The 23,120-nt window shown below is 34.6% G+C and overlaps 1 protein-coding gene across 8 annotated transcripts in view; it reads left to right on the top strand.

Annotated features, from left to right (window-relative positions):
- LOC128184016 (anoctamin-1-like) overlaps positions 1-19,790 on the top strand; it is a 29,676-nt gene extending 9,886 nt beyond the window's left edge. For 3 of the 8 annotated variants that reach the window (XM_052853296.1, XM_052853290.1, XM_052853297.1), the window contains 24 exons: positions 915-1,073; positions 1,371-1,469; positions 2,364-2,408; positions 3,135-3,170; positions 4,236-4,283; positions 6,133-6,281; positions 7,650-7,768; positions 8,116-8,171; positions 9,783-9,886; positions 10,124-10,258; positions 10,523-10,683; positions 10,884-10,966; positions 11,120-11,191; positions 11,595-11,672; positions 12,075-12,281; positions 12,648-12,796; positions 12,968-13,022; positions 13,168-13,268; positions 13,474-13,610; positions 14,345-14,497; positions 14,714-14,766; positions 15,389-15,567; positions 15,978-16,083; positions 16,463-19,790. In XM_052853296.1, coding sequence (XP_052709256.1) covers positions 915-1,073; positions 1,371-1,469; positions 2,364-2,408; positions 3,135-3,170; positions 4,236-4,283; positions 6,133-6,281; positions 7,650-7,768; positions 8,116-8,171; positions 9,783-9,886; positions 10,124-10,258; positions 10,523-10,683; positions 10,884-10,966; positions 11,120-11,191; positions 11,595-11,672; positions 12,075-12,281; positions 12,648-12,796; positions 12,968-13,022; positions 13,168-13,268; positions 13,474-13,610; positions 14,345-14,497; positions 14,714-14,766; positions 15,389-15,567; positions 15,978-16,083; positions 16,463-16,738 — 2,760 coding nt within the window. In that variant the 3' untranslated portion in view covers positions 16,739-19,790. The remainder of the gene's footprint in view (positions 1-914; positions 1,074-1,370; positions 1,470-2,363; positions 2,409-3,134; positions 3,171-4,235; positions 4,284-6,132; positions 6,282-7,649; positions 7,769-8,115; positions 8,172-9,782; positions 9,887-10,123; positions 10,259-10,522; positions 10,684-10,883; positions 10,967-11,119; positions 11,192-11,594; positions 11,673-12,074; positions 12,282-12,647; positions 12,797-12,967; positions 13,023-13,167; positions 13,269-13,473; positions 13,611-14,344; positions 14,498-14,713; positions 14,767-15,388; positions 15,568-15,977; positions 16,084-16,462) is intronic. The other 5 variants (XM_052853291.1, XM_052853292.1, XM_052853294.1 and 2 more) reach the window with 5 other exon arrangements.
- Positions 19,791-23,120: the final 3,330 nt, after the last annotated feature.

Here is a 23,120-nt window from a genome sequence, read left to right as displayed (position 1 = left end):
GCATTGCAATTTTAAAATAAGCCAACTAGCATCTTCTTTAATTCAAATGAGACTCTCCTAGCTTTGAGCATCCCTGTCTTCTCCTCCCCCCACTCCCCCTCAAAAAATTAAATCGGTGAAATTTTTTTTTCTTTACATTTTAAAGTTACATTGCATTATTACTTAAACGTTTACAAATTTCTCTAGATATGATATTATGTATTCAGATTTTCTACTGTCCTAAAGTAATACTTTTTTACCATTGCTTCAACTTTCTTTGACTTTGACAATTATTTTTATTAAAAAAATTGAAGTATTGAATTTTTGATTATAGAGACCTTGATCGTATGAATATTATTTACCGTATCTTAATTTTAAGATGTCAAGAAATAATTAAAATGCCAAAATAGATTCCCTTGACTATCAGACTCGAGTGTTTTTGTTGAAGTCTTTACAAAAAGTGTGTGATTTGTGCATGCATGTACTATGTAAGGCATGCATTGAGGTGTGAAAATAACAAGCTCATCATCCAGAAACAGATTTAATCCAATATCTTAACTAAGTGATGGAGAGTTATCCTGTTTGTCCTACATGTAGTGGGGGAAGTCAAAATATGTGAAATACTCCTTCAGTAAAAATTTATGGTCCATAATTACAGGATTTATTAACAACAATTTTGGAAAATTACAGTTACCAGTTTGAGCAATGTAAAAAAGCAGTGTGACATAGTCCTTATTGAAATATGTTTCATTGATTCTATATTAACATAGTAAAGTAAATTTTAAGTTTATATGGGAGGTCAAAGTGACCTCATTAATATACCTACCATATGTAGGCAATTGTTCTTGATCACATTTCTTTCTAGGTCATTCAAAAAAAATTTCTTTCATTGCTATTTCATATGGATGTGTAACGGCAAGTTTATACCTTTGTAGGGCCGTAACATGTTTTTCAAGGACGGAAAGAAGAGGATTGACTACATCCTGGCCTGGAGCACCGAGGGGAAGCCGGAGAAACTGGCTCACTCCCAGGAGTCCAGGGCGGTGTTCGAAGAGAACCTGGAACAGGAAGGGCTTAAACTGGAGAAAGATGAGGTAGGTTATACTCGGGCTTACAGCTGAATGTTTCTTCCGAAATCTGATGCCAATTGTAAGTGTATCAAATAATACTGTACAAACGCAAATTTTTGTTGGCCGGATTAAGGTTTGGTTTGATATATTTTGTTGTGTTTCATTGATGGATCCAAATTCCTACTGTATGTGTATTGCTTCAGTAGATGATCATGCAAGAAAACATTAAGAACACAAATTTTCATTGGAGATTTTGGTATTAACACATAAAATATATGTTTGATTTGCATAGTAATATTCTTGACGTTTAAATTTGTACAGAAAGAAGGAGAGGAGGTCCACTTCCTGAAGGTCCACGCCCCCTATGAAGTTCTGACCCGCTACGCCGAAATCCTCAAAGTGCGCATGCCAGTCAAAAAGGTGGGTACTGCCAAATAATATAATTAAAGGATTTAATCCAACACGCATACATATTATAATAGCTTAATTTATGTTTATAGTGCATGAAGTAAAATTTTGTTTTTATTCTATGAGAGTTAACAATCAATGGCAAAATTATTACAGGCACTAATTTTGTTCAATATCTTGTTATTACTATATGAATATATTATTAATAATCAAATGAATAGAATAAAGCTTTTCTAATTGCAAAGGTGACCCCAGAAAATATTTTCCCACATATTGTAGGGTACAGGCCTAATTTCATTAACTGCATCGCTTGAACTTGTCTACTGACCTTGTCATAAATATTGATAATTATTCTGGGAAAGGAAAATTCATTGGCAGGGGCAAACTACTAATTTTACATCAATTAATTTGTCTTAATTTACTTATGATTTTAATAGCTCTAACTAACCAAAATTGGCTAGGGGTAGGGATTGTGTAGATGGGGTTGGAGTGAGTTGGTCATTGACAAATATTGCCTTGATGAGGAGGGAAAAGACGGTAGGAAAAGTTGGGAATATGTCAGCTTTGTCAACATGTATTACAAGACATATTAAAAAAAATCTGGAATTATCAAGAATCTGCACACCTATTATCATTTTGTCTCAAAAAAAAAAATTGAAATTGCTTTGTGTCAAAAACGGGAAAGGGTATTTGGAAGGTATTATTAAAATTAAACCACCAAAGAATTGCAGGGAGAAAACTCTGACATGAATCTACTCTGTTTTACTAGTCTCCTACCAGTGAAATCGGGGGACTGCAAGTTTTATCTCTGTCCGTGATTCTGTGCCCCACTTGCTTACACAGCTTCCAGAATGCCTGTTTGTAATGTCTAACATGTTTAACATGTTTTCTTGCTATGATCGACAGAGTCTGGATTTGGACAAGATTCAGCAGAAGTATGCCAAGCTTGAGGTACTTGTTTGTCTCACTGTGTTTCATGCCCTCCCTAGCGCTCTCTTATTTAACATTGCAATGTAGTGTTTGTCTTCTTCTTCTGATCTCAATGGTCATACTTGGAATTGTACGTTGGCTGATATATGAACTCTGCTTCTTTCCTACTATGCTCATTGGCTAGATTCTAAACCAATAATATTGATTGTGAGGTTTATTTTTGTAGAATAGATATGGGTCTGTAACAAGGGCCAGGAGTGATTTTTAAAGCTGACAATTTGGTAATAGTTAAGGGGTAAAGATTTAGTGAGTATTCAAATGTGGGGGGGGGGGGGCAGTTTTTAATTTTGAAAAATTCTATCTACTTGGTACACTGACTGTAAACCAACATTTATGCATTACAAATTTATATTGCAAGTTTTCAGTGACTTTTTGGTTTATTTTTCCACATTGTGCCAAAATAGAAATTTTCTTGCTTTCAAATTAAAGTTGTTTTACAGTACACTGTGTGCTTTGACCACTTATATTGGTAAGAATTATGTTGGTATAGAATATTTTTGAGAGCATTAAGAAATCAGTTTAGATGAAAAGAAATTCTTCGAAAGCTACTGCTTTAATTATGTGTATAAAAAAGTTACATGTAATGTATATTATGTAAAAAATGAAATCTAGCTGGTATTTGAATAAGAAGTCATGGGAAAAAGAATTGTGAATTTTTGCCTTGACTTGACTTAAATTTACTTTTAGCTTAAATACAAATGCATTCAAGGTCCTGATCTTGATGTAAGTAATTTAAGGAAATTTTAACCAGAAGACACAAAGTGTGGGGTGTTTCTTCAAAGTACATAACCAACCTTTTCACAGTCTGAAGTATATTGATCCGATTTTTTTTATTGTGTGCTTGTATAACCTCATTATTTTTTGGTTGCTTTAATATTTGACCAGTGTAAGTTATCATTTTGATATGAACCCTTTCACTTTGAATCATAGATTTAAAAAAATGAATAATTACATCTATCAGAAATATAATTATGCTAAATGATTATGAGAATTGGCTCATAAATAAAGGACTTAGTCTATGTAGTAATGGCAATTTTGACTTTCGTTAATTTTGAATACGAGCTTGTATAAGACAAGATCTTTTTTGAATCAGATAATCAACCATTAGATCTGATATTTGACATTCAAACCTTTACGGTATTTAGATATGTGCTTCTTTCAGTTTCTGTTTATAATAGACTAGACTTGCTTTTTGCTTTTTTTTTGTATAATCAATTGAGAATAAAAGGGTAAGATTTTGGAGGTGATCAAAATATAATCAAACTGGGATGATAATGTGTGTGTGATTTAGGATAGTATGAAAAGAAATGTAACCCATGTATTACATTAGTTCATCTGTGAATGCAGGTATTGGATTATTTTATCCATAAATAGTACATTCACTGGATATTTTTATTGTCTGACTCAGTACTTTTATCAGATAAGTGCATGGTGTCCATGTATACCAGATGAATTATCCATGAATGGATGGAATTATCCATCAATTATGTATTGGATGAGAATATCCATAATAAGTACAGCATCGATAAATGCATTGGATAAGGATGAGTTTATCCGTTAATACATATACTAGTAACTATTAGATTAATTTATTCGTCATAAACCTCAATCTTTTTCTATATATTGTAGACACAAATATTTTTTTAAAGAATACCATTTATATTAAATGAAGAGAATAATTATTGTTACATTAGATTAATATTTCATCATTAGTCTATAAAGCTATATAGAATAATCACAAGCATTCCACATACTCAGTATAATGTATATATTCTTGACCCTGCTCAGAAAATCTTGATAAAGCTGGAGGGAGGAGGCTTTCATCGCCGGGCGGTGGTATGTCACTTCCTTCACGATTTGGAATTTCCGTTAGCGTTGTTGTCCTGTCAGCTATTTTTTGGAGTTGCCGTGAATGCCTATTGTTACAGCATGTGTGGGTCTTGTTTGTCTGTCCGTTTGTCTGTCTGTGTGTGTGTTTGTTTGTTTGTTTGTTTCAGTAACCTTGATGATAATGAGTTTATACAGTTTTAAATATTTCACCATAATTAAATGTGAAATATATTTTGAAATTCTTTTTTTGATATATAGAATCGAGTTTAAATGGTTTTAAATGATTAAATATCAATTCTTAAAGCATTGCTTAATTTTGAATAAATTTATTCTGATTTTCTGAAAATTTTTCTGGGTGTCATGTTTTTTAAAAGCATGTTATCACATGTATTACATGTAAGTAGTTATTATGCTTCTTAAAAGCATGCAGTTGAAGCACTTGAGTCGTAAGTGTTTTTACCAAATAACAAAAACAAAATGACAAGTATTTACCTGATTTGAATTTTCTGGAAATAAAAAGGATAAATATAATATATTTTTCAATGGTGTGTAAGATATGTAAAAATTGTAGTGAACAAATATGGTGAGAATGTGCATGCCCTTACATTTTTCAAATTCGTGTATCAGTTACCTGTTGTATATTTAGCTGGAATTGGAATCAAGCAGATATGGAGCTTGTTAGAAGATAAATAACTAGAGTGCATATGGTACACTGCTACACACATGGTTTACAGACCAATTAGGAAAAAAAACAGCTATATAGGGCATAATATTTGAAGGTTAAAGCTGGCAAATGTAGATTGGTCTGAAGGAGATTTGAATTTTACAAACAACCGTAGTATGAAAATATTGAAAGGAATATCTTAGCACGCAAGGAGAACAACTCTTTCAATCAACTAAGAGCTTTTGAGTGTTTCTAGAAACTAAAATATTGTCATGACTGATTGTGGCTCAAAGGGTCAAACATTCTCTGTTTTCAGGGTCTATTCAGAAATACTGATAAATGGATATTTCGTTGCATTTAATACAAATTAAAACATGTGCAAATACAGTATAAGGATTTGATTGAATATCTCATGCATTGTTTAAGAGAGTTGAAATTGGTTAAGGAAATATGCTATGCTATTTTGTGTACAGAATTTTCCTGTGGTAACAATGAATAAGCTCAGTGTACATAGATATAGTAGACTGTCATTCTTTTGATCCTACTTTTTTCAAGCTCTTATGTTCTGGAAAATTGATAAGATATGTTACTGTTACAGAAGTTTCATGTATTTGGTACATTTTTCATTTCCATTGTTTTTCAGAGTATTTAATTTCACATGTGGTTATTTGATAGGACATACCAGTATGTAATCCGTTTGGAAGATTAAATTTGAATTATTGCATCAATTTACAAATTGTATTCTTTTCTAAGTCCCCTTTTTTTTGCTTTAATTTGTTTCCTCTCTGAGTTTGTATTTTTTATTTTTTTATTTCATTTTCACCTGACTGATGTATTTATTTTCAAGTGATCTTTGACAATTTTGATAATTTTTAAAATTATTTATTAGAATTTACAGGAACGGATACATTAATGTGTATAGTCGTCTATTTATATTTGGCTTTTTTTCCTTTATCAGGCAGATTCTTCCTTGTATCAAATAAACTTAATTGTCATGCATGTACATGAACAAAATGTGCAAATATACTCAAAATAATACAATTAGTTACTTGCATTTATTAAGTAAAAAGCTTGATTCCAGTTTGTTCTATACACAAATAAAACTTTCTTTCTTATTTATGGGATAGCCAGGTATATCCTCTACTAGCTGTCAATAAATCAAGGTTTGATAAACTACAATGTGTATTGTAGACCCCGATGAAGGCCGTCAGTACGCGACTGTGGGACACAATGACCAACATCACCAAGAAAGTGTTCACCCCCTTCCAGCTGGACGAGGAGGTGGTCAAACCGATCAAGAGGAGGTTTAATGTGGCCTACAGTAGAGACAAGGAGTATCTGTAAGTGTAGAAATGGTTCAATATCTGTAGGTGTAGAGGGGGGTCAATATCTGTAAGTGTAGAGGGGGTCAATATCTGTACGTTTAGAGCAGGTACAATATCTGTAGGTGTGGAAGGGGGGGGTCAATATCTGTAGGTGTAGAAGGGGTCAATATCTGTAAGTGAAGAGGGGGTCCAATATATGTAAGTGTAGAGGGGGTACAATATCTGTAGGTGTGGAGGGGGGGGTCAATATCTGTAAGTGTAGAGGGGGGGTTTCAATATCTGTATGTGTACAGAGGGTTAAATATCTAAATATAGAGGGGGTTCAATATCTGTAAGTGTAGTCGGGGTTCAATATCTAAGTGAAGTGGGGATTTATTATATGTAAGTGTAGAGGGGGTCCAATATCTGTATGTATAGAGGGGGTTCAATATCTGTAAGTGTAGTCGGGGTTCAATATCTAAGTGAAGTGAAGTTTATTATATGTAAGTGTAGAGGGGGTCCAATATCTGTATGTGTAGAGGGGGTTCAATGTCTGTAAATGTAGAAGGGGTTCATGTAAGTATAGAGGGGGGGGGGGGGGGGGGGTGGTGGTCAATATCTGTAAGTGTAGAAGGGGTTCAATATCAAAGTGAAGTGGGGGTTTATTATTTGTAAGTGTAGAGTGGGTTCAATATCTGTAAGAGTAGAGAGAGTTTAATATGTGTTAGTGTAGAGGAGGTTCAATATCTGTAAGTAAAAAGGGGTTCAATATCTGTAAGTAAAAAGGGGGTTCAATATCTGAAAAAGTAGAGGGGGTCCAATATTTGTATTTGTTGAAGGGGTTCAATATCTAAAACTTTAGAAGGGGTTCAATACCTTAAAGTGTAGAGGGGGTCCAATATCTGTATGTGTAGAGGGGGTTCAGTGTCTGTAAGTGTAAAGGGGGTTTGATATCTGTATTAGTGCAGCAGTATTTGACATCTAAGTATAGAGGGTTTGATATTTGTATGGGGGTTCAATATCTGTAAATGTAGACGGGGTTCAATATCTAAGTGAAGTGGGGGTTTATTATATGTAAGTGTAGAGGGCGTCCAATATCTGTATGTATAGAGGGGGTTTGACATCTGTATTAGTGCAGCAGTATTTGACATCTAAGTATAGAGGGTTTGATAAATGAGTGTAGTGGCAGTTGGGTATCTGTGTTGCGTAGAGGGGGTTGTTTCAAATTTGTTGGCAATATAATAAGGTATACTCTAAACTTCAGTTGAGTTAATCCTTGATAAATATTGTGCACTATCCATTAGTCCTACAGAGATGTAAACTAAATATATCAGTTAACATCTCAATATTTGGAAATGGTAACATCATGTCAGATAATTTTTTTTACTTTTGGTTTATTCGTAGATTTGATATCCCTGACGATCGGGAGAAATATTTTGACCACGCCACAAGGAGTAGAATCGTTAACTTCATTTTACGTCGTAAATCTTTCAGCAAGGCAAAAGAAAAGGCATACTCATTTGGTAGGTCCATCAAAGCTGATAGAAACTCACAAGTGCTGGCCTGAAATTAAGTGTGGGCATATTACAAGAAATACAGTTACTGTATTGTACTGATTTACAACAGATTATTTTTTTCTGTGTATTATATCAACATTTTCCACTGTGATGAATTAGTCAATTTTTATACATGTATCTTAATGATGTGTTTTGTTTCTTAAAGTATTTCTTCTGTGCAGTGTGTGCTGTGATGAATTACTCAATGTATTGATGTGGTTTTTTGTTATAAATTAAAGTATTTTTTTCTGTTTATTATATCAACATTTTCCACTGCGATGAATTACTCCATGTTTTGATGTGGTGTGTTTCAGGCATCAATAAGATGATAGCTGATGGACACTACACGGATGCCTTTCCTCTACATGAAGTAAGTTGCTTTGAAAATTGTTCAAATTATGTCCACTTTGAACAGTGAACTTAAGGTATCGGATCCATAATAGCCCCAGATTCAATGGATTTGGAGTATACTAAGTATACACGGACATGATTTTCTTGTTTAACTATCAGTATGTAAGAGCAGAATGTGTCCTAATAAATGACCTTTTCCTGTCCTTGAAGAGTTGTCCCCCTTTGTTTTTAATCTATAAAAATCAATTATTATAAAAATCTAAAGGGTACAAAATTCATTCTTAATAGTTTTTGTAATTTTAATGAATAAATGCGTCTTTCCACCGAAGCATTTATTGATATTCTTAGTAATTACTTTTTTATTTGAAAAAATGTGCTTGTCTCCATAGACCTTAATGCAATCTTCATTTGTTAATTACTGCTTAGGTAATGATATTTTTGAAAATTTCTCTCGGTAAATCCTTTTCTAAACTTCAATGCTTTGAATAAATAATAGATTTTTTAATACATAATGAATTTTCAAGGTTAGAAAAATTAGGTCCTGATATGGATCGGATACCTTAAATAAATTTTATATTTTTTAACCGGGTTTTCCAACGGAAAAATCCGGTTATTAAAATGGTGAAAATGGCGGGCGGGCGGGCGGCTGCCAAAAGGGTACCCTCATTGTACGGATAACTCCTCCTACAGTTTTCAAGATAGGAAGTTGTTCTTTTGCATATCAATTGTACATATATCAGAGGTGTGCATGTTGCTAGGATTTTGATTTCCGATAATTTATCGAAAAAATACCAGCTTTTGAACTTAGTCATTTTTTGGCAAAATATTGCATATAGGGTACCCTCATTGTACGGATAACTCATCCTACAGTTCTCAAGATAGGAAGTTGTTCTTTTGCAGATCAATTGTACATATATCAGAGGTGTGCATATTGCTAGGATTTTGATTTCCGATAATTTATCGAAAAAATACCAGCTTTTGAACTAGTCATTTTTTGGCAAAATACTGCATATAGGGAACCCTCATTGTACGGATAACTCATCCTACAGTTCTCAAGATAGGAAGTTGATCTTTTGCAGATCAATTGTACATATATCAGAGGTGTGCATATTGCTAGGATTTTGATTTCCGATAATTTATCGAAAAAATACCAGCTTTTGAACTTAGTCATTTTTTGGCAAAATATTGCATATAGGGTACCCTCATTGTACGGATAACTCCTCCTACAGTTCTCAAGATAGGAAGTTGTTCTTTTGCAGATCAATTGTACATATATGAGAGGTGTGCATATTGCTAGGATTTTGATTTCCGATAATTTATAAAAAAAATACTAGCTTTTGAACTTAGTCATTTTTTGGCAAAATGTTGCATATACATGTAGGGTACTCCATTTCACTGGATAAGGGTTGACATAGATTATGGATACAGTTTACATAAAAGAAAACCCGGTTTGCTGTCACATTGACAGCATTTCACTTGTTATTCAATTTTGTAGATTCTACCCCCAAAAAATGATGCATGAGTTGAATGGGACAGTATGAGGGCAGAAAATTTTATCGTTGTGAATGCTCTTACATTTGTTGAAAACTTTTTTCATTATGAATTAACGTGAGTGTGTCTGCATGTGTAGGGTCACTGGAAGCCTGGGTCTGCTGACAATGAAAGAAAGCTGCTGTTTGATTACTGGGCGAACTGGAGGAACTGCTTCAAGATCCAGCCGCTGGACCATGTTCGGTACGTCTGTGTTGCATGCTGGGGATATTAGCCATCCATAACCAACTGTGTTAATGATGCAAATATTTATGAATTACTGTGGTTCAGAAATGTATAATGTTTTGGAAGAGATTTGATATATGTAGTCTACAAATTTTCTTCTTAATTTTGTAGAAAAGAAATTTATACGTAGTGCACTTTACTAATCAAATGTACATGTATATATTTAAAAAATCCTTTTAAAACTATTGACCTCAGGGCCTACTTTGGCGAGAAGATAGCGATCTACTTTGCCTGGCTGGGTTTTTACATGCAGATGTTGATTCCTGCCTCCATCATTGGCCTCATTGTGTTCATATACGGCTGTGTAATATCGGGGAATAGTTACCCTGCGTAAGTCAGCATCTTTGGTCATTATAGATAAAGGTTTCATTGAAAATGGAAAGCAAGAAGTTTATTTGGTGGATTATGATTTATAAATTGATTTTCTCCGTTCTTCACCAGATCATGGACATTGTTCAATCAGTGAAAATAAAAATAGATTCTTACAAGTCCGTTTTTCACTTAAAACTTTAATCAACAGAATTTCATGCCCACAAAAATTCAGATATTTTCTGCCCATTTCCCTGAGTTGTTTCCATTGTCTTTCCTCTGCAGTAATGAGGTTTGTGACAAGAGTAAGAACTTCACCATGTGTCCGCTGTGTGACTTCCAGTGTCCCTACTGGAAGCTGAGTGCTGCCTGCTCCCACGCCCGCGCCAGCAGGATCTTTGACAACAACGCCACCGTGTTCTTCGCCATCTTCATGTCCTTCTGGGGTGAGTGTTTCCACCATGCTCCTTTTTCCTGACAAACATGCATCCAGTGATGCAATGATTCATCAGAAGTTTAATTATTTTATTTTTTTGTACATTAAACATTTTGCTGAAGCCATTACAAAACTTTTGGTCAAGCATCTTTTATATGCTTTCAGTGATACCAGTACTTTGATTTTCACTCTTTATATGTATTTATCTAGGTACATTGTTCCTGGAGTTCTGGAAGAGAAAAGAAGCGGCTCTACAGTTCAAATGGGACCTGACTGACTTTGTGACCGAGGAGGTAGAGTATCTTAGTTTTCCGGGCACTCGCTTTATTTGGTTTTGTACCTTTATGTTGTATAATTGTTGATATGTATTGATAATTGATACCAGGCAAGCAGTAATTTATCGGGGTATTTTGACAATAATGATCATAATGTTAACATTTTTGTAGCAACCCCCTCGTCCTGAGTTCTTGGCCAAACTCGAGCACATCACCACATACAAGGAACATCCTATCACTGGGGTAAGGCTATTTACATGTACAATCCCATCACTGGGGTAAGACTTATTACATTTACAGGTACTTCAGGACTTTGTGTATTTAAAATATACATAGCAAAACAGATCACGGAAATGAGATTTGCTGATGAGATCAGGCAAGGGGATTTTAAATGAATTTTTTTTTTAAATTTTATCCGTATTTTATTTTGACTATTTAATGCTTTCTTCTCTTCCTTAACTCTTCCTAAACACATTTTTATATCACATATAACATTTATTGCCATAATATTTTCTGGGAAGTATTTTTTTCTATCTGTATAGGTATACAAAGCATATGAAACATGCCAGGGTTTCAGCAAGATGTTGAAAACGTATCCTGTGGTTTTAATTTGTATTATGAATATACATAGTTACATGTTTTGTAGATTAAGGAGCCCCATCTTCCTTTCTGGAGAAGACGCTTCCCCATCTACCTCATGTCCTGGACGGCCATGTTGTTTCTGGTAAGTCCTGACAATGATCAGTCTGTCCTACCAGTAATGGAGGAGTTTTCATAATGGAGAGATATTATTAGTGATATGATTAAGGTTTGATTTCAACAGCCTGAGTGGGAAAAAAAAAAGAATGCACATCATGTAAAAGTATATTCTGAGGCTGTCACTCTGTATGGCATATCTTTTAATTTTGAAATGTAGTTGACTGATATAGTGTGTTTGTTTCTCTTTAAAGCATCAGCATGGAAAACATTTCACATTTTGGGGTTTCTTTTTTAGATGTTGCAAAAATTTAACATGGCATAGCATTACAAAACATATTTCTGATCATATACATGTTCCCTGGACAGCTATGATGTCTTTGTGCAGTTTGCAGGCTTTGTCTCTGACTGTCAGTATGTGTGTTTGTAGGCATTTCTGGCAATCATTGCGGTGGTTGGAGTGATTGCCTACCGCATCTCCACGCTGGCTGCCCTCCAGGTACTGACAAGGAACACGCCAGTCACTAACTCCACGTTCATCGCCACCACCGCGGAGGTCATCTACCAGAACGCCAGTCTGGTCACCACGGTTACTGCCGCCTGCATCAATCTCCTCATCATCGTCATACTCAACATTGTAAGTGTCCGTCATGGGGTATCCTATTTTACAATGTAAAAGGATATTACAGAATTTTCTAACTTTTGACGCTGGCTTATTGTTTAGGGCATTTTGTTAGCTGTTTGTAGGGCAATGATTTCACGAGACAAACAAAAAGTCTCCTTTTCACCAGTAGTTTCATTCCACCATTTTGTTGTAATTCTACATTTATTTTAAAATACAACCAATACATACAGTGATATAGCCTTTAGTTAATTCATACTTTGCTTTTAAAGTCACCAAATCTGTACTTTAAATAAAGTTTAAATTACATGTACTTACAATTACAGTTATAGCAGAACATTTATTGAGATAATTTTGATCGTTGTATATGTTGCTCTGTAGATCTACAACCGGCTGGCTTTCTGGCTGACAGACATGGAGTGCCTGCGTACCCAGAAGGAGTACGACGACAGCATCACCCTCAAACTGTTCTCCCTCCAGTTTGTCAACTACTACTCCTCCATCATATACATCGCATTCTTCAAAGGGAGGTAATTGAGTAATCTCATTTCTTTAGAACATTAAAAATCAGTATGATTATCATTGATTTTTTGTTTTAAGACAATGAAGATTTTACCAAAAAGCAAAAAGTCATGTCCTAAGTCTTTAATATATTTATTAATTATTTAAACCCAATTTGACATCTCTATGGTCATTTTTAGAATGGTGGGAAGACCTGGTAAATATGCAACATTATTTGGAGGTCGCCAAGAGGAGGTAACATCTCTTTGATTTGATTTTTTTTATTGACGTAAGTTAAACAAAAACGTATCACTAATTACAAGTAAGAGAAAGAAAATATTAAGAAAGATTTAAGGCTTTAAAATGCAGACTTGGAAAGTGATTGTTTCTGTTGCCGCAGTGTGAAGCCGGGGGCTGCCTCATTGAGCTGTGTATCCAGCTGGCCATCATTATGACGGGGAAACAGCTGATCGTCAATAACATCGTCGAGATCCTCATTCCGTAAGGCTATCTATTTAATGACTATTGATTACCACTAGGGCTTGAGACTTGAAAATAGAAATTGTATTCAGTGATAATGATAATTAACTATGATGTTAACTTTATTTGTTACTCTTTATAATGATATATTACGCAAATCACCTGATTCTTTTGAGTGAATGTATTGTTAACTTAGTGGAAGATTTTCACTCGATAATGTTTGTAGGAAAGTCATCAAGTGGATCAAGAGGAAGATCTGGCCGGAGACCAAGGAGCAGAAGATGAGCCGGTCGCCGTGGGAGAAGGACTACAGGCTGCAGCCGGCCGAGACCACCTCCCTGTTCTACGAGTACCTGGAGATGAGTATGTACCTGCATGTACTATTTATTTCATGTGTCACCTCTCTGTCAGTGGTCAATATGTTGGTTGTATGCATTTCATTAATGTAATTATATAGAAATGTTACATAAGAAATACATTGACTGTACAGAATCAAGATGAAATGTTAATTGCTAAACATTTACGTTTGTTCATTGCTGAACATTTAAGTTGCAAAAATTAGATGGAGTGGTTTCAGTAATTTTCGTGGGTATCAATTTTCGTGGATTTTCTGAAAACCACAGTTTCAAGGACACGTAATTTCGTGGCCAATGATCCTATCAATACAAATTGTTAGTTGAAATTGAACTTCAATGAACATTTAATTTCGTGGATCAACTTAACAACGAAATCCACAAAAATTGGTATTGAAGGAATATTGATGAAACCACAGTACTTAATGTCATTATGAGTAGTGAAGCAATCAGACTATAAAGTTCTGTATTGTAAAACCCTTATTGATTACATTCTTAGCCTGTGTTCCAGTCCTACAGTCTGGGTTGTGTTTTTAGTCCTACAGTTTGGGGTCCTGACCCTATTTGTATTTCTAGTGCTACAGTAAGGGTTCCAGACACTATTTGTGGTTTCAGTCCTACAGTAAATTATAGGTGTCCTAACTCTATTTGTATTTCTAGTCCTACAGTTTAAGTTTCGAACCCTATTTGTGTTTTAATTCCTACAGTAAATTATATGTTTCCTAACCATATTTGTGCTTTCAGTCCTACAGTTTGGGTTCCTGACCCTGTTTGTGGCTGCCTTCCCCCTGGGTCCTCTCTTTGCCCTCATTAACAACATCCTGGAGATCAGATTCGATGCTGTCAAGTTCACCACCCAACTTCGCAGACCCATGGCTGAGAGAGTCCCAGATATAGGTATAAAGTGCATGTAAATATGAGTCAAAAATAAGTGTTATGTGATGTTTATATGAAGTTATAATTAAAAGGATTAAATCATTACCTTTTTCTGAAGTAAATTTTTTTTCTTTTCAAAATTAAATTTTTAAAATCTTGATTAAGCACATTATGATCTTTATTCTTTGGAATTTTCAACCTGAATACTGAGGGTAACTGTAAGTTTTGTGTTTACAGGCGTGTGGTACAGTGTTCTCTATGGAATCTCTAGGATAGCCATCATCTCCAATGTAAGCTTTATCAGAATTCAGTGCTCATGTCTACTGTGTAAAAAAAAGTCATCATTCCTGAGATAGAGTCACTGTGAGCCCCTGTAATTAGGCACCTGGTTGACATAATACCTGTACTTAGAAATAAGTTAGTACAGAATATTTAGGTCAAGTCAAAGAACCACTTACTAGTATTCAAACAGTTCAAATATAAATATCAATACAGGATAGACCTATACAATGTACCAGACTGAATTTGTATTTGTTTGCTTACTTTGGAACATTTTCTTTTAATAGAATTACCATGTGCAACTTTTCTTTGAAAAGAAATATTGCTTCCTTGAGCTTTACTGTGGTTTCATTAATATTCAAGGGTATCAATTTTCGTGGATGAAGTGAAAATCACAGTTTCAAGGATAGGTAAATTCATGGCCAATGACCCTATCAATACAAAATGTTAATAGAAATTGCACTTCGATCAACTGAACAACGAAATCCACGAAAATTGGTATTCAACGAATATTGATGAAACCACAGTATGTGCCAATTGTCACTGCATATTGATGTACATATGAAGGATTTAACCCCCAGCTATTGTTCTACACTCACATTGAACATTGCTTGATTTGGCTGTCCTTTGCAGGCCTTCATCATTGCCCTGACCTCAGACTTCATCCCACGCCTGGTGTACACGATGGCCTACAGCCCTGACGGGACCCTGAAGGGCTACGTCAATCAGACCCTGGCCGTGTTCAACACCTCCGACTTCGACGAGGCCCACAGACCGGTATTTGAGGGAAGCGACATTGTGGAGTCCTGTCGGTAAGTCGTTCATACTGATCTGAGATCTCTGTCTGTTAGAGAATGCAAAGAGAGTTAGGACTATGAAGAATAAACCAAGGAAATTTACGTAAACTAGCAAAGAGGGAAAATATTTGGTTATTTTGACCACTTAATCGTTTCCCCTTTGTTTATATGTTAATACTACTATTATTCTTGCAACTTATGTTAAAATAATTCATCTATTTTCATTTAGTAGAGTGATAGTTTGTATGGAAGAACATCAGAATAAATACATCCCTTGATTGATCATTGTCATCATTGTTTATCCCGGCAATGTCATACCAATATGTATGAACTTTCTTGAAGATGACCAACAAGTGACAAAACATTAAAATTCTGACTTTTAAAATTGTGAAAAGAGTTCAAATTTCTGGTTTGTTGTCTTGCAGGTACAGAGATTTTCGTAATCCCCCGGACAGTGACGATCCCTATGAATACTCGCAGATGTACTGGCACGTCCTGGCCGCAAGGTTCGCCTTTGTTGTGGTGTTTGAGGTAAATTGCTTTAAATCTGTTACACATATAGCATGACTGGAGATAATTGGGTTGGAGAGGAAATTCAAAAAGAACTCTAATAGCAGACACGCTGTTAAAAGTGATAATTTGTAAAGAAATTTGCAACAACTATGATTTTTGTGGATTATAGTCCCCTCAAATTTTGTCAAACTATGCAAATCGGCGTATGTAAGGTTTTTTTTTCAAAAAATTACACATTGTAATCGTACGGTAGTTTCTAAACTTTATTTCATCAAAATGATGTAATGCTTTATTGACAATGATATTTCAGTAATATCATAACAACCGTACCATTATGAATTGTTTCAGGAGTTTGTGATAGATGTTTGAGAGTAATGCAGACTTTTGTTGTTGACAGAATGTGATCGTTGTGATCACGGGCCTGATCGCCTGGTTGATACCGGACGTCCCTGCCAAACTCAAGCTGCACATCCGGCGGGAAGCGTACATGAGTAATGAGATCATCATCAAGACCGAGTTACTACGAGCCAAGGGCGAGACGGTGGGAGAGGAGGACATAGAGAAGATCATTGAGGATGAGAGTCAGCGCTACAAAACCAATGACTTTGGCAGCATGGAACTGGTGCATCGCAAATCCGCCTCGCCGGAGGCCGCGGAAAACAACGTTGTGTAGAGATATCCATTCTGCCTTCCCCATAAACAATACTCATGTGTACATGTCAACATGTACTTGTAAGTCACACATGTACTTGTAAGTTATACATGTACTTGTAAGTCACACATGTACTTGTAAGTCACACATGTACTTGTAAGTCACACATTTACTTGTAAGTTATACATGTACTCGCCTTCTGGTGGTGAATATGTTCTTTAACCAGTTTCAGATCTGTTTGCTCTATTTCTAGGAGGTATTCATATTGAATATGCGTGGTGATTGTTACTCATAAATGACGTGTTAAATTATTGACATGTTATTTTTTTGAATTTATAATTAACATTTTGGAAAATTTCAAAGAGATTAAACAGGTTTTCAGTCCTATAGGTAGCATATTTCCTCTGAAGTTTGTTTTCTGTGATGAGCAGCTTTCGATGCGAAAATCTGTTATTGGTTTGATTCTGTGCCCTTAAATGAGTCTAGCTGAAAATTGATGATGGAAGCTTTATATTCTCATTACAATCCTGCATGTTTCCTGTACAATACTAATGGATTTTATTTACATCATGTACCTACCCTACATAGTCTTTCTATGATACCGCGTATTCACTTCAAACTCGAACCAATTTCACCTTGATAGAGGTCCATCCTTATTTGAATAATCCTTATTTTATTTGAAATAAGAATTATTTTTAACCACTTATTAAAATCATAAATGCTCAGAAAAAATCTTTATTTAGTTTTTAAGTTGTTGATTTTTGTAATATCTAGCATTATCTGTAACCAATTTACATTGTGTGTAGGTCGTACATGTGTTTATGAGGTTGTAAACATCAATGCAATGCCACTAACCCAAATCTACTTGTAATACATGTACATGTATTTTGTTCTTTCCCTATTTTATGTTAACATTATGATTATACATGTTGATATATGTTGTATTCAATGGTTTTTCTTTAATCATATTTTTGTATTACGTCAAGTTATCTTAGTTGTGGCTTGCCAAAAAAAAGCATTTATAGATTTTTTAGTCAATGACATCCCTTTTTATTTTTTATTACTCTTATTATTTTTCATTTTACATCAAATGTTTGTATTCACGAGTAAGTGTCTGTGAGCAATAATTTGAACAAGCAAATAATCTCGTAATTTTACCTACATCATCATTTTTTGTATTCCTAGTATCAATTTTTGATTAAGACAGTTGTAGATGAACAAAACTTGACCTCAAGCTTGGTTTGAATTGTGCCTTATAGATATTAGACATACTTTCTACAAATAAGAGATGAACATTTATGTTAAAAAAATATATATGTAATTGAACTTAAAACATATTTCTTTATACAATATTATCTTGAATATCATATATATGTTGAAGTGATTTTAAATCCCAACCAGTGTTTCCTCATGCATTTTTACCCTAATATTTCAAGGCATCAGAGATCTAGAAGTTTTTTTTTTTAATCTCACTGAGTTCAATATTATAGTGTTTGACTATATTCTGTCATTTTTGAAATTTTTCAAAGAGAAAATTAAAAATCAATGAATGAACACAACATACCCCGCTTTATCAGGGACTTAAAAATACTAACTGTACTTATGGTACTTGTAGGTATTAAATCTGTCATATCAAGTTTGTCTGTTCAAATTCAGGTAGTTCATTGCTTTAAAAAAAAACTCCCTTGTGAATAAGGCTTCATTTTTTTTTCAAAATAAATTAAAAGTTGATGGTAAATTTATACATTTTGTTGTTGTATATTTATTTGGTTTATGCTTTATCTTATTTTTTTATGAAAAAAAATGCAAATAATGTGCAATTGGTGTTGTCCTTGTGAAGAGAAAATGTTTTGTTTTTATTCACTACTTGTTATGTATATACACTGTGGGTTGTTAAAAGGATATACTGCTTATTCTATTTTTAAAATTCCTTTATTAATTATCTTGGTGCTTAATCATTGATTTAAATTTTTTTTTTCAAAACAATACCTATGTCATTTTGGTGTTCTTTTTTGAAGCTGAAGCAAAAAACATGCCTTTTCAAACTTTTTTTTATATTGGAGATCTATTCTCAAAGCTATTTTTTTAGAGACATGACCTTCAACTTTGAACAGTGTTGTGACCTTTCATTCTATTTGATCTTGCCTGTTGTAGTAAATTGAAGTACCTGCATGGCTGGGATTCTTAAGACATAATTGTACTTATGTTTTTTGCTCAGATTTATACATTTATACTTTTAACAAGCTGTAATTAAATACTTTGATAATAAATTACTCAAACTTCAGATCTTTTACTGGAGTGGAAAGCTAATTTGGATTACAGAGATGTAATTTTGTTGTGAATTCTGTTGAATTTTCATTTTTATATCTTTATCAGTTTAAATTTTCATTTTACACCCCATGTGGCTTCGCGCATTCAAATGTTACAAGACACTTTTGTATGAGATAATATTTCGTGATAAAACATAGTTATGTAATTATAAAATTCTGACAGTGATGAATATTAATAATTTACAAAAGATTAAAGAATGTAAGAAAATACCGTACAGCTCTAGTGCATATGTGCATGAATTGTTTCGATGATATTTGATGAATGATATTTGTTCATAGTTACCTCAAGGCAATGTTAAAATGAAAATTGCAGTTGTTTTGATGAAGCAATAGAGGTGAAAAGACTTGAGTAAAAGTGAAAGTAGATGAGGTTGTAAAAGTGAAAATAACTTTTTTTTTACTAAAGGTTTATTGTTTGTTTCTGCTCAAAAAACTTTATTCATATATATGCACTTAAATAAAATCAAGTGTATTCATTCTAATTGACATATTTCTAATTGACCTATTTTTACACACCACCATAATTAAATTCCCAGCAGCTCTGATTATCGTAAGCTTCATTGTGAGAAGTTGTACTTGTTGTGTTTGTATGACTGAATCATTACATTTCAAATAAAATACCCATGTATATGTACATGTATGTGTTTGTATTTGTTTACTTTCCTATTTTGTCTTAGAATATTTTGGTTAAACATTATTTATGCATGTAGTTATAATATCAATTAAAAACAACTTTCAATTTATTTTTCTACATGTGTTATTTTTCATCTTATTCCTTATTTTTTCCGTGATGTTTTAGAATTGCTGCTATGTAACCCGTTGCCATGACAACAGAAAATAGATGGAAATATGACAATTTCAAGCTATTATTGAGACATATGTAACCTGTTGCCATGACAACAGAAAATGGATGGAAATATGATAATTTCAAGTTATTATTGAGACAAATTTTAAAGGGATTCATAGATAACCCCAATGGACCTCTATGATGACCACTCGGTGGTACCTAGACAAATCAATGAACTTCAAGGCTACCAAAACAATCAATTGCGAATGAACTACATGTAATAATCAGTAACCAAACCGATCTGCTGTAAAATTTTAGATACGTTATGATTTTAAAGCCATACAATATTACTAAGTAAAAAATATTAAAATATTTCAATTTCATAATTTTAATTGTTTCCAAAATATTTACAAAGAAAGAGCCTTTTTCCCCCAGGGAGATAAATATAGCTTTAAAATGGCGACGACCACTTAACCCTTTATAGGAAAGCTATGGGGGTCAGTTTTCGTGAAGGGATATAATTTACAGAACCAAGGGGATGCAATTCTATGATAAATGAATTAAATCATATTTCGTACTTTGTAATGAATGATATTTTTTAAAGCTATTGATCCTTTTTTTTCATATTCGTTATTTGTTATGAATGAATTTTGTTTAAAGCATTGATATTTTTTCATGATGAATAATTAAAAAATATAAAAGTAAACGCACTAAAAGAAGTCGATGAGTTTAAGTATTTAATCACTACAAATATATTTCTGAACTAGGCTCTTTTCTATTGAGTCTCACAATTTATATAATTTACAAGACATTGTAAGAAATTATTTCGGAAATACTATACTTGATTGATCATTTAATATTTAGCTTGAAATGTTTTTTAATCTATTTATTGGTCGTAATATATCATCTGTTTTTATGAATACATAAGATTCAGTCCAATGAAATCGTTATCACTGAGCATAATCACTGAGCATATTCTTTCTTCTTCAAGAAATAATACTCATAGAAAATACTGCATTGTCATGAAGAAACTCCTATAATATGAATTTATTTCACCATTCTTGGTCTTCAAAGCTGTTGTCGAAGTGAAATAAAAATTGGGAAGAACATAATGTTCTTAATGAAAAAACCTTATAAAACCTCCAAAAAAGAAAAAAAAATCTGTACTTCTATATTGATAGAAATCATGCAGCACATATCATTCATGTTTTAAAAAGATTTACAGAACCCTTGTATGTATATTTTTTATTGACTCAAAGAACCATGTGGCTTATCGGTATACACATGCAAGGTACATGCAAATGTTGCCGTAGATTCAAACATAGTATTATGTATTTAAAATTACTATCTTTAGAAATTGTGTCATATCATATCAACTAAGTCACTGAGAAAATGAAGACAGCATAAATGGTGTTATCAAACATCATGGCATTATCAAACATCAAAATATAATAAGCGGGGTTACAATAAGAGGAATCTCAGATTAGAGTTCAGATTTCGAAATAAATCTTAAAATGCCAACATGAGACTTTCTGACATGTCACTATATTAACATCCACCAAGTATGATTCCCTCTACTCCTTAGGAAACTTATGCATGTAATCAATAAAGAAGCAGACTGAAATTTACGCGCCCCACTTATCGATTGGTCGAAATCTACAGCGGCTGAAACTGACATGATTGAAATTGGCACGCCCTGTTTTATCGATTGGTCGAAGCCTACAGCGACCTAAGAAAAATCACGACTGCACGAAATAATCATGATGATGTCAGACTAAAAGTCTCACAGAAGACGATTTGGCTGTTTCTTTTAGCTAAGTAACGTATTTATGTACAAAAACTAATTTTAATTAGTGAATTTTACTTACTTTTTATTCATTTTAATTATTTATTAATTTGTTAAAAGAAAGATGTAAATATAAACAGTAAAATGATTTCTTTGATAGGGTGAGAGTGGGGCGAGAGAGAGTGTGTGTGGGTAGAGAGTTGGGCGAGTGAGAGAGAAAGAGTGTGTGGGGTGGGAGAGGGGCGAGAGAATGTATGTGGGGTGAGAGTGGGACGAGCGAGAGAGAGAGAATGTGTGGGGTGAAAGTGTGTGGGATGAGAGTTGGGATTGAGAGAGTGCATCTGATGAGAGAGGGGCGAGCGAGAGAGTGCGTAGGGTGAGAGTAGGGTGATAGAGTGTGTGGGGTGGGAGAGGGGCAAGTGAGAGAGAAAGTGTTGGGTGAGAGTGGGGCGAGAGAGATTTGTGTGGGTTGATAAAGGGGCAAGAGAGAGTGTGTGTGGGGTGAGAATTGGACTAAAGAGTGTGTGTGGGATGAGAGTAGGGCAAGAGAGAGAGTCTTTGAGGGGTGAGAGTGGGGAGAGAGACAGAGTGTGTTGGCCTGTGGGGTAAGAGTGGGACTAGAAAAAGTGTGTGTGTTGGGTGAGACTGGGGCAAGAGAGAGAAAGAGAGTGTGGGGAGAGAGTTTTGGTTGAGATTGGGTGAAGAGAGAGAGAGTGTGTGTGTGTGGGGTGGAATTAGGGTGAGAGAGTGGGGTGAGAGTGTGAGGTGATAAGGCGGGTAAGAGATTGGGGAGAGTGTGGGTGGTAGAGTGGGTCGGGAGATGAGAGTGGGATGAATGAGCGAGAGAATTGGGGTTGAAGTTGGGCGAGAAAGAATATGGAGTGTGTAAGTCGGGCAAGAGACAGAGTGTAGGGTGGGAGAGTGGGACAAGAGAGAGTGTTGGGTGAGAGTGGAGCGAGAGTGTGGGTGAGAGAATGGGGAAAGAGAGAGAGTGTGGGGTGAGAGTGGAATGAGAGAGGTGCAAGACAGAGGGGGCAAGGGGGAGAGTGAGGATGGGTTTCAAGTGAGGAGAGGAAAGAGAGTGGGCAGACAGAGTGGGATGAGAAAGAAAGCAAGAGAGAGACACAAGAGAGAGGGCAGAGAGAGGCAGAGGAGAAGAGGGTCACAAGAGAGAGAAGAGAAAGAGAGCAGGATGAGAGACAAAGACAAGAGAGAAAGAGGAACGAGTTGGATGAGGTAGAAAGGTGAGAGAGGGATAAGGGATAAGAAAGAAGGGTGAGGCAAAAGTGTGCCAAGAAGGTTAGAGAATGAGGTTATAAGGATGAGATAATAAGATGATAGGGGAGAGTAGAGTTAGATAGGGATTAAAAAGAGGAATAAGAGTGGTGCAAGAGAGAGAGGGTTATATGAGAGGTGGGTAAGGGAGTTTGGGTGAGTGAGTCAGATGACGTAGTTGGGTGAAATTTTAGCAATGAGTTTGATAAGATGCAATAGACAGGA

Source organism: Crassostrea angulata, chromosome 5, assembly GCF_025612915.1.
Source record: "Crassostrea angulata isolate pt1a10 chromosome 5, ASM2561291v2, whole genome shotgun sequence".
NCBI classification, from domain to species: Eukaryota; Metazoa; Mollusca; class Bivalvia; order Ostreida; family Ostreidae; genus Magallana; species Magallana angulata.
This window is presented reverse-complemented; position numbering and strand designations above follow the sequence as displayed.